The following is an 11,209-nucleotide window of genomic DNA, read 5'->3' on the forward strand; positions in this document are numbered from 1 at the left end:
ATTTTTTGTGAGACACAAAAGGTTGTGAAAGTAAATGGTGAATGAGGATATCCTTTTTGGAAATACACTAAAGAAATTCGAATTAAACAAATAAATGTTTCATTTAAATCCCTTAATAGTCTTATATATATATATATAAAAACACACACACACACACACAGATAAGCACATGTAAATAATTGTAGGGCGCCCCGCACCCTGGTTAAGAGACACTGGCTTTAAAATATCTGATTTCAATTGCACTTCAGTAGATCGAATCATAGAACTGTTTGAATTAGGATCATTTACATCCTTCATGTGCTCACACAGATTAGAATAATAAAGGCAAGTTCACAAAGCAAGATCTTTCGCAATGCATTTCGCACACATTTTTTTTTTTTTTATCAAAATACAGGTTAGACTACTTAAATGTCCAAAACAATAACTCAAGAGTATTCACATTTCCAAGTAGGAACTAGATGAGGTGGGAACACAGGTCACTGGATACACAAAACTCACTCAAATTACAAATGATAGTTTTTTCAGAACACTAATGTAAAATGAATTCATGTTAAGGGAAATCTGGATAAAAGCTTGGGAAACAAGGACACCTCTATATGCCCGGTGTTTCCTTGGTGACTAGGACTGATTTCCCAAAAATGTTGCCCTTTTGCCTTTATTGTTTCCCCCAATGCTCTTTTCCCCATGCCAAACATGTACACATAGCCTACACTGAACAACACTACAATGAGCCATACTGCCACCTTTGAGAAACATCACGGTAAATGAGTCCTTGGTTAGCTGCGTATTCTCCGTCTCTGTAGGTCAATTTACGCTTTGCTATTTAATTGCTTTTTAAACGGCAAGCTGAATTCATTACGCTGTACATTAACAGTAATGGCTCTTTCTATATGCGTCCTCAGGAGAAATAGCAGACCATAGAGAGAAAACAGGGCCCCTCCCTTCAGTGGAAGACATGAGACAGGAGAAACACAGGCCATGATGAATTAGGACTGTTAGTGTTGCATTGGAGATTCACATTGGTGTAAATTTGGGCCTTCAGAGTCACTAGAAATGGTAGCAGTCCAAGTGCTATGACACCCGGATCATCTGGGCCACAGCCTCGTCTCCAGCCTGGTTCTGGTCCTGTTGCTCCTGCAGGGGTGAGGGGGAGAGGAAGAGGGTCAATCATTACCCTCACGCCTAATTTTAGATATGCTTCACTCAGCACTAAGCCTTTTTACTAGGGTTGAGACATCATGACTTATAGCATCAGGAAAAACACTGAATAACCAAGAAAAAACAGCAAAAGGTTTATGTTTACCAAGCTGTCACATCGTTGGATTTCAGGAAAATTTAGACTTCTGTTCTGTAGAACTGTTTAACGTTACAGACTTCAAAGCTTCAAATTTGTCCTGTTCTAGTCAGTGAAGTACCTGGAAATATTAAATCCCAAAACATTTCTGAATAAAAATGACTTGACGAGACAAACAGGAATCATGAATCACAAGGCACGGTTCACTGCTGTTTCACAGTACTGTTCAAAAGTTTGGGGTCAGAAAAATGTTTTTGAAAGAAGTCTCTAATGCTCACCAAGGCTGCATTTATTTGATACAGTTATACAGTAGAATAGCAATGTTGTAAAATGTTACAATTTAAAATACATTTTAAAAATGTAAGTTATTCCTGTGATATCAAAGCTGAATTTTCAGCATCATTACTCCAGTCTTCAGAGTCACATGATCCTTCAGAAATCATTCTAATATGCCGATTTGGTGCTTAAGAAACATTTCTTATCAATGCTGAAAACAGTCATGTTGCTTATTATTTTTGTGAAAAACTGAAGAAAAAAAATAAAGTTAAAAAATTTCAGCATTTAGAAAATAGAATTTAACATTGTAAATGTATTTACGGTCACTTTTGAGCAATTTAATGCGCCCTTGCTGATTAAAATGATTCATTTCTTGTTAAAAAAAACACTTTACAATAAGGTTCATTAGTTAACATTAACTAAGAATGAACAATACTTCTTCAGCATTTATTATTCTTAGTTCATATTAAGTTCAACTTTTACTAATACGTTATCAAGATCAAAGGTTGTATTTGCATTAGTTAATGAACAGCTGTATTTTTATTAACTAACATTAACAAAGATTAATAAATACTGTAACAAATGAATTGCTCATTGTTCATGTTGAGAACATGTAATGTTCATACATTAACTAATATTAACTAATGAACCTTATTGTTAAGTGTTACCAAAAAATCTTTCTGACCCCAAACTTTAAAACGGTAGTTGAGTTTGTAGTTTAAGTTATTTTTCTCAGTGAACCTTTTGGAAGTCAGTCAGAATGTTTATTCAGCATAAAAATCACAACATGCGACAAAAATGAACACAGTGACGACACTGCACAGGTTAAGCCAAGCAAGAAAGTACAGTATCCACCAAACAAAACAAAACAAATGCTTCCTCAAAAAATGTAGTACACAAAACAACATAAAATATTTACATTTCAAACAAATCTCATTTCTTCCTCAAAAAAAAAAAAAAAAAAATCATATTTTCAGGCAGTGATTTCATGACTGAGCTTAGCAAACTGAGCATTCATGCTTTCTTTAACCTCCATGCTGTAAATAATAATGGTGCTTAGATCAAACGGAAACAGTCACATGATAAAGTCAGTCACATTGTATCAGCGACTCGGAAGAGCTGCATCAGTATGCAAGGAATATCAGTGTTTTCATCGTGATTATGTCATGACTGTGAAGAGATGATCTTTTTCTTGTTAAATATTGCAGAAATCCAAGTTCAGACAGGCAGGTCATAAAACACCACACGGCAGATTTTGCAGATCATGCAGTCTGTTCGCACGAATGCTTAACTAGCAATGAGACATGATGGGACAGAATCAAGCAGCCAACAAGCACAGGAAAAAGCAGGAGGTGATGTGTGCAAGAGCAGCCAATGACAGCATGGCACACCGGGAAAGGAGTGAGAATGCATCTGCTAAGCGGAGATGAGCGCCTAAGCGAGGGGCTCAGTGTGCTCAGGCAGCCAATGTGCGCTCGCGAGTTCGGTGGCATTGCAGAGGTCTTCCTGCTTGACATGGCCCTGCGCTCTCACCTGCATGGCCAAGGCCATTTCTTCTTTCTCTTTAGGTGAGAAGAAGCGTCCCCCGTCACCGCGCTTCCGCTGCATGGCGTGTTTGTGACGTGACTCGTGAAGGTATTTCTGTAGGGGAGAGTAAGGAATCAGTCTGGATATGAGACAGAATTCATTTCAAGATGCGCATCATGGCATTCAGAAGAGGAAGACTCACCCTTCTTTCTTTAGGGATTTTGCCCTCTGCCTCCAGCTTGGCACGAGCTTGCCGTCTCTTTAAGATGCGATGATATTGCTTGGCATTAACATAGAGTGGCTCCTCTTCGAGCATCTCGGCTCCTGGCAGAGGGATTCGTTGGATGGCTGGCACAGCACCACCACCCGGCATCATCTGGAAGAGCAGGAAGGAAAGAAAAGGGGCACACAGAATTAATTCAATCTATGTCCAAACCTGAACAGACATAAAAACGTATTAACAAATGTAACAACTAAAATCAATCAATCAAATCAAATTAATTAGCAATCCAGTGATCAGTCAGGTGACAGCTGATGTAATATGGACTGAAATTTGATGACACACTAGCGTGAGAAAAGGACACCCACAGAACAGCTGAGTGGATCATTTGTGAAGAGGCGACAGGCAGATATTATCCTGACACCTGAATCAATGCTAAATATTAACAGAGCAGATGGAGGTTGCCACTTTCCACTTGCTTCTGAGTAAATCATCAAATTTTAGGAAGATTCCTGAAACTAGGTTGTTTTTTTTTTTTTAATTGAAAGACACTGAATGCTATTACATATTAAAGGAATAGTTCACCTTAAATACAATATCATTATTTACACCCTTGTGTTGTTCCAAACCTGTATGACTTTCTTTCTCTCATGGAACAAAAAAGGAAAAATGTGTCTTTTTTTTTTTTTTTATAAAGAAATTGAATCTGGGGATCTGCGGGCTGTCAGGCTCCAAATGATAAAGTAAGCACTGTTCACAATTCATAAAAGTGGCCAAAATGACTTTATATTTCAATTCAAATCTTCTGAAGTCATACAATAGCTTTGTGAGATGAACAAATAAATTTGTCATTATTCATTTACAATCTTCCCCTTCACAGTAGTTCTTATTTCTCATTCCCACTTCAAGCATGTCACATCGTGATTAGTCAATGTAACACCTAATCATTCATAATGAAGGGTCACATCAAAAAAGGAGTTTAAATTACTTAAATTTAACCACTTTTACGATATTTTTTTGGTGTTTTTTTTTTTGTCATTTTGAATTTTGACAGCCCCGATCCAGATTGTTTTCTGTAATAAATAACATAAAACATAAATATTAGAAGAAAAACTTGTACTTAAAACACTTAAACAAAAATTAGAAATGTTGCCTTAGCAGGGAATGACATAATAGCGACACCAGCAACAGAGGCAACACTAATCATGGCAACACGCTGATTATACTAGATGAAACAAACAAACAAGTTAGCCTATACAATTTAAGGAACATGGAAATGTTGCCATTAGGGCTGAGCGGTATATCGAGTTTGTACGATATATCAATATATTTTAAATGATATAGAATGAGGCAATACCGTTTATACCTAGATACAGTAGTTTGATATTACGAACACATCTAAAAAAATAGCGGAGGACTCAGAGTGAGCTGCTACGGAGAAAGTGCATAATCAAATCTGTCCTAAACATGAGACAGGCTTTTTATTAAGGGGTTCAAAATTACAACAATATAGTTAATGCATAGGCAAAAGTTTAAAGAGGCTTGCTCCGTCCGAAGCTCTGACAGATAAACATCGGATATACATTTTGCTCAAATATTTCTTGTTGTACATTAAATGTGCCATATGTAGATATTAAACCTACAAATGAATCTCTATAGCCCTATTCGCATGGGATAAGTATTACCTGGTGACCTCTAGTCATTTGTAATAATTGCGGAGGTTGTCTGTGATCTTAATCCCTTGCGAATTGGCCATGTCTGTAATTTGTAAAGTACAAATTCCCCTGCAAATGACCTACCATATTTTGCCGAACACCGAGGTCCTGTGATAATATTAGTCCCGTGCGAATAGGCATCTCTGTGATTTGGCGGGGTCGTTTATAATTTTTTCAAGGTTTTTGTTTCCTGTGCGCTTTTTTATTCACCTTTCGTGAAGAATGGAGATGGAGTGTTTTGATAGTATTTTGGGTGCTGGGTCATATCACTATACACCATGATACGATACAACTATACAATTTGCAGAAAGAGAAAGCTGAAAACTATCAGAAGAGCAAAAATAAAAAGAATGATTAGATGGAGATGGATGACATGTATAGCAGCATGCGGTAAGGAACATTCTTCTGTTTATGATATATCATACAGCTAGACCTATAATAACGACAAGACATTTCCAAGGAATCCGGGAGACAAGTCAGTAATTTCGAGTAAAATCACAGGCTTTGTTTATCCCGTGCGAATGCACCACACGAAATTCAGATGTGGGTGGGTAATTTCTAAATCACACGAGGTCCCAAGATAATACTAATCCAGTGAGAATAGGGCTTATGACAGCAGTAACTGTAAAGTGACTATTGCAATTGTGTAATCAAATGTGGACTATATAATTACTATAATCTCAGATAAGTGAATGTGTTTTCCCTTATCTGGTATAAGGGAAAACACATTCACTCATCTGAGCTTATAGTAATTAACATTTAGTGTGTGCTTTTGTTTTAATTTATTTTCATTTTTAGTTTGGTGAATTCAGTGAAGTCAGAATGTAATGTGATTTTAGCATTTTTTGCATATAACAGCATTGCCTACATGGTTACAATCACTATATTTGTTTTCATAGCCTTCAATATAAACATTGTTTATAGGACAACACTGATCTGAGTAGAAAATACAGAGATATATTGTATATCGACATTCAGCCACAAAATACCGAGATGATAACTGATAATAACAAGTTTAAGTTGAAGTACTAAAACTATTAAAACTTAAAAATAAATTAAAATAGAAATATGAAAAAATAAAACTTAATAAAATGACAAAAGCACATAACAAAATTACTAAAACTTAAACTAAAATTCAAATGAAAACTGAAAATATCAAATAAAAGCTAATTTTAAAATGTAATAAATACTATAATAGGATATAAATGATAAATGAACACTGCCACAGAATAATGAAAGTCATGTGAGTTTGAAACAACATTTCAGTGAAGTTGGGCTGGGAGATATGGCAAAAAAAAGATCGAAAAAAATATATATCATAAATGTTTTCATATCAGTCGATATGGATAATTATCAGATAAATGACAAATCTTTATTTTTTCAAGTTTAAAGGTAGATTCTTGCTCCTGAGTAAAAGTTGTAGAAACCAGGCTGTTAGTGGTTATAAACTACTCTTTATTTTAAGACAAATATTTGGTAAACAGGTGAACATTTCACAAATCTGAGGTAGGTACACTTTTTTTTAATTCTCTACAATTTTCTTTCCTTTTTTCCTTGACAAAATAAATATATATTTATTTATTTTGCTTAGTTTCTGCATGTTCTAACAGGTGATATTTTTTTAAATTATGAAACAGGTTTGTTTTACCTGATTTTATTGGCACGTATCTTTGGTACAGTTTGCCGTGCAAGCTGCAATATTAATTATATTACATATTTTGTCCCTTAGAAACGCACATTTGACAGTAGCTTGAGTTGGTGATGGAGTTAAATTTGTTAACAAAAACAGTAACATCTATAAAATTGTAACAACCTAATTTTTATTTGGGTAAAAATTATATATTATATATATTTTATATTATATATATTCTGACAGTTTAAGTTAGGGGGTCTACCATGGTTATCACAATCTAAATGTATGATACTATAGATGGAAGTAATCACCAAGGTAAAACCATAAATATAGCACGCAAAATGTAACTATATGGGTTCTATGGTATTTGTTATTAAAAACAGTAGCCTAAATACATTTATTATAAATACAAATGCACAAGTGCTATAGCTTAATAACAAAAATACTTTCTGCCACAATAAAATTGTGCAGTTAGTGTTACTACAGTAAATCCATCGTAAATGATGGTGATTTGTAGATTGAAAATTCTAACTGGATCATTCATTGCACATTCACAATATTTCTTGTGTTTGTCAGTGTTGTTGAGAATGTCAGCGCTGTTTCGTCTGGCTTTAAACTAGTTTAAATCACAAATTAGACATTTGTGTTCTTCGTTGAATTTCAGCACTGTTTACTTTAGCAAGGATGAGTCATGATTTTCAAATATTCGATTAGACATATTGCCCAGGCCTTAGGTGAACTATCCCTTTAAGGTAAAATCATTTGTTCAAATCTTTTTACTTTTCAGAAGGTTGGATCAGCACGTGAAAAGGCGAGTCCACAAGCAAGGTGATTGAGTTTTAACACAGCATGCACCCTCCTACACCTGTGATGACTAATGAAGGGGACGGTTTAAGTTTGTTAGATACCTCATCAGGAGGTCTTACCATGACCATTCCCCCAGTGTTCACCATGTTTCCAGATACTGGCAAGGTGACGGTGACTGTGCCCTGCCCGCTGTTGGTTGTGGAGGTATTAGCGGCCCCTGCTGCCTGGACAATCTGAGTGCCTGCCAGGGAGCCTGCTGGGATGGTGATCATGCCTATGGAGGGGAGGGAACTATTAGTCCTCACCTGAATAACCTTCAGTATAATGGCATATTCATGTTTGTTAAAACCCTGATTGATCATCTAGTTTATCTTGTTCATGTCTGATTTAATGTTTACTGAAGACAGATAAGCATGTATAAGTTTTGTATTTAAATACCCTGCTGCAGAACTGTGCCATCAGCGTTCACAGGCTGGTATACAATGGTCTGTCCTTCAGCTGTTTGGGCAACCTGCTGCCCTTGTAATGTTATCTGCTGCCCCTGTAATACAGAATACACATTCATTTACAGTTCATACAACAAAACCAGTGTAAAGTAATCTGAGAAATCTGCCTTATACCAATAGCACAAACTAGTCATTATAGTTGTTATGACAGCATTCGCTTAATTCATGCACAACATAATATGCATCAGTGAAAAAATAAAGTACAACGTTCCCACACCATTTTAACCCCGATGTTATTAATTTGCATAAGTGTTCTAGGTTTGGAATTGTTAGTGACATTCCAACTAAACAGACCAGAGAAAATAATAAAGTGTGTTTGAGACCTGGTTCTGGCCCGCGGTAATGGCAGTCTGGGGCTGCTGTATGATGAACTGTTGAGTCTGACCCTGCTGACCCTGCAGCTGTAGAGTTTGACCTCCCTGCAACTGAATCTGACCCGGCTGAACCAACTGGATCTACATTTACACATAAAAAAAAACATTGATTACAATATTAAGGACAACAGAGACGAATTTAGATAATTTTACCTTGAAATATAATAATAAACCATTGTTTCATTATAATATGAGCATTAATAATAACAACAAAGGGATATTAAGATAATTTTACTGTTAAGTGTAATAATAATAATCATTATCCTCATCCATTTTTTCATAAAATATGTGCAATATTACCATAACAATATCAGAGGGATATGTAGATAATTTTGCTGTTCGGTATAATAGGACAATCTACAGATCTATTTAGGGAGACTTTCCCACAATGAGGAGCGTTGATGGCACTTACCTGCTGAAGGCCTTGAGCTCCAGACACAGGCAACTGCATGATGGTCTGGCCCTGAGCTCCAGACATGGCTTGTACCATGATGGGCTGACCTGAGGATGTAATCAGCTGCCCGCCACTCACCTGGACCATCAATGGCTGACCCTGGACCTGAGCGCACGCATAAACTGAAAGTTAGCATGGTGAGATGTAGATATTCAACACAATATTAGACCTGAACATGCAGCTTTAGGGATTACACAGGACATACATCACTGTTTATGATGGGAATGTTTGATTTTAATGGCCATGTTGTTCCAGTTACGTTACAATACATTTTATTACTGTTTTATAATTTCTACAGAAAATGACCCAGACTGGTGGTAATGGCTGGAATGAGGGAGCTAGAATTTCATGTTTCAACATGATAATCAGACAATCATGCAGTTCATCCAAAATCCATACAGTGCTGTGAACTGATCAGTATAAAGTTGTGATAACATGCAAGTGATCTTATAGTAATGACTCCATAGTTACTCAACAAAATCTTTTTAAATTCTGTTCCAGACACATTAAAACACACAAATGATTCTTCTTGAAAATGTGTCCCAAGTAGATGCTTTGATGCCATGGACAACATGGGACATTAGACGAACCAGATCACGATTTGCTGTAAGTGAAAGCGAGGCATGCTGGACGAGCTCACATCCTCGCAGACAGTGTGACATGACGCATGCAACATCACAAGCCTGAAGGTCGGAGTTCACACAACTACCTGGAGCGTCTGCACTTGCTGGCCTGTTGCCGTAGTGACAGGTGCTTCTGTTTGCAGCTGTACTGCAGTTACGGTCCCCTGAGCCTGTGGACGATCCCACATCACACATTGCTCTGCATTCTCTCTTACAGAAATGCACTTTGTTATTTTATACTTCCTAATCTAATCCTGTAATTCACACTGTCCATTTCTGATATTCTGGACCAGTGGTTCTCAACGGATTCACAATCAAAAAATGGTTTAGCAACTTTTTAAAGGGAGGATATATATAGAGAGATAGAGAGAGAGAGAGAGAGAGAGAGAGAGAGAGAGAGAGAGAGAGAGAGAGAGAGAGAGAGAGAGAGAGAGAGAGAGAGAGAGAGAGAGAGAGAGAGAGAGAGAGAGAGAGAGAGAGAGAGAGAGAGAGAGAGAGAGAGAGAGAGAGAGAGAGAGAGAGAGAGAGAGAGAGAGAGAGAGCTGTGATTAATATAGTGATTGCGAACTGGGTGTGTTTGTGTCACATTAACTTTGTTTTTATCAGGACTGACGTATTTCATTTCAAAGGAGAGAGACTGCAGGCCAGTTCAATACTATTTACTCAGTCCTTTCCTTGAATTGGTAACCACTTCCTGAAGTAGATTACTCTCCTATTTTAAAAATACTACTGCACCTTATACACATCAGCAGTACATACAGTAAAATATAGAATTTAGACAAGTTTATTTTTAAATGCCTGAAAAAACAAACAAAATCAAACACACAGTCATGGTCCTTTTTCCCACAGTGAAAGTCACTGATTAAACAGTAAGCTGTTTACATTGGCTCTTACCTGCTGCTGGATTTGCCCATTGGCAGCTTGCACCACTATTTGATCCCCGGTTGTAGTTGTATATTGCTCCATCTCTCCTTCCTCACCTAATTTGTCATAAAAACATAAAATAAATAAATAAATTAGTTGCAAGGCGTTTCCTACTTATTATTCAGTACAAGAACAACTAGCAGTCTTCTATGAAATTATGACTTCTGTCTCTTGTGTCGTGATGGCTGCAGGTTTTGGCCAGAAGCCAGGTGTATTTTGAGACTGAATGTTTCCTTACTGAAGGTATGAAGGTATTTAACATTATGAACAGCATCTTATATTACATTCTGACTGTTTGTCTGATGTTTTTAGCTACACACACAAAGAAAGTGGATGAAAAGTTGACAAGAAGGTCTGAATAATTCACAAATTTGCAGCATTTCACAAACAGTAGTTCCTTGTTATGGGCAAACCAAGGTAACGTTAACTGAGGTGCTTTTTAATTAGTTCAAAACAGCCCCTATTTCACAAACATTTGCAGGTCTGTCTTTGTTTTCGACAGCTTCACTAACAGTATCATTCATGTCCAGTGTCCGTTCTCGCGCGCGTATAGCTTATGGCTCGCGCTCTCTACCTCTCGCATAATTAACCGATTTGATTTCTGTATTCGGAATTAGTCATTTGGTTGGTCACTGACAAACCAATCCGTGTTGTCAGCTACCATTTCCCTTAGAGCAAGCGCAACCCTTTACCGTTTCTCCGGTTGTCCGGTACCCTTCTGATTGGCTCCACAACAGATCTCAAAAACCCAATCAACACAGTGGTGCGGACAAAATGGCGCAAAATGAGCCACACAGAGAAGAAAGGGGCAGGCTTGACGCATGTGATCGACGAACGGAGCCGAGTGTTGGCGAGT

The 11,209-nt window shown here is 37.1% G+C and overlaps 1 protein-coding gene across 19 annotated transcripts; it reads right to left on the reverse strand.

Moving 5' to 3' along the window:
* Positions 1-221: 221 nt before the first annotated feature.
* On the reverse strand, positions 222-11,186 carry nfyal (nuclear transcription factor Y, alpha, like). 19 transcript variants are annotated; one of them, XM_081349984.1, is made up of 10 exons: positions 11,046-11,123; positions 10,324-10,409; positions 9,516-9,599; positions 8,765-8,911; positions 8,302-8,433; positions 7,911-8,013; positions 7,592-7,746; positions 3,300-3,473; positions 3,104-3,211; positions 342-1,134 (listed from the first exon to the last, which is right to left on the reverse strand). In XM_081349984.1, the coding sequence occupies exons 2-10, from the start codon at positions 10,393-10,395 to the stop codon at positions 1,072-1,074; spliced, it is 1,038 nt and encodes a 345-aa protein (XP_081206110.1). In that variant the 5' UTR covers positions 10,396-10,409; positions 11,046-11,123; the 3' UTR covers positions 342-1,071. The 19 variants fall into 19 exon arrangements, 17 of the variants coding, with proteins under 17 accessions (XP_081206113.1, XP_081206110.1, XP_081206108.1 ...); XM_081349982.1 differs by having other exon boundaries at positions 7,574-7,746; XM_081349983.1 differs by having other exon boundaries at positions 9,513-9,599.
* Between the last annotated feature and the right edge of the window lie 23 nt (positions 11,187-11,209).

The sequence above is a fragment of the Scardinius erythrophthalmus genome, assembly GCF_964197995.2.
Source record: "Scardinius erythrophthalmus genome assembly, chromosome: 20".
In the NCBI taxonomy this organism is placed as follows: domain Eukaryota; kingdom Metazoa; phylum Chordata; class Actinopteri; order Cypriniformes; family Leuciscidae; genus Scardinius; species Scardinius erythrophthalmus.

Excerpts from the sequence above, each read along its gene's own strand:
- nfyal (XM_081349980.1), bottom strand. The coding sequence starts at position 10,395 with ATGGAGCAATATACAACTACAACCGGGGATCAAATAGTGGTGCAAGCT. Across the intron at positions 8,434-8,764 it reads GAGCTCAAGGCCTTCAGCAG|ATCCAGTTGGTTCAGCCGGG; the intron begins GTAAGTGCCATC and ends GTGTAAATGTAG. Across the intron at positions 8,014-8,301 it reads TTACCGCGGGCCAGAACCAG|GGGCAGCAGATAACATTACA; the intron begins GTCTCAAACACA and ends TCTGTATTACAG.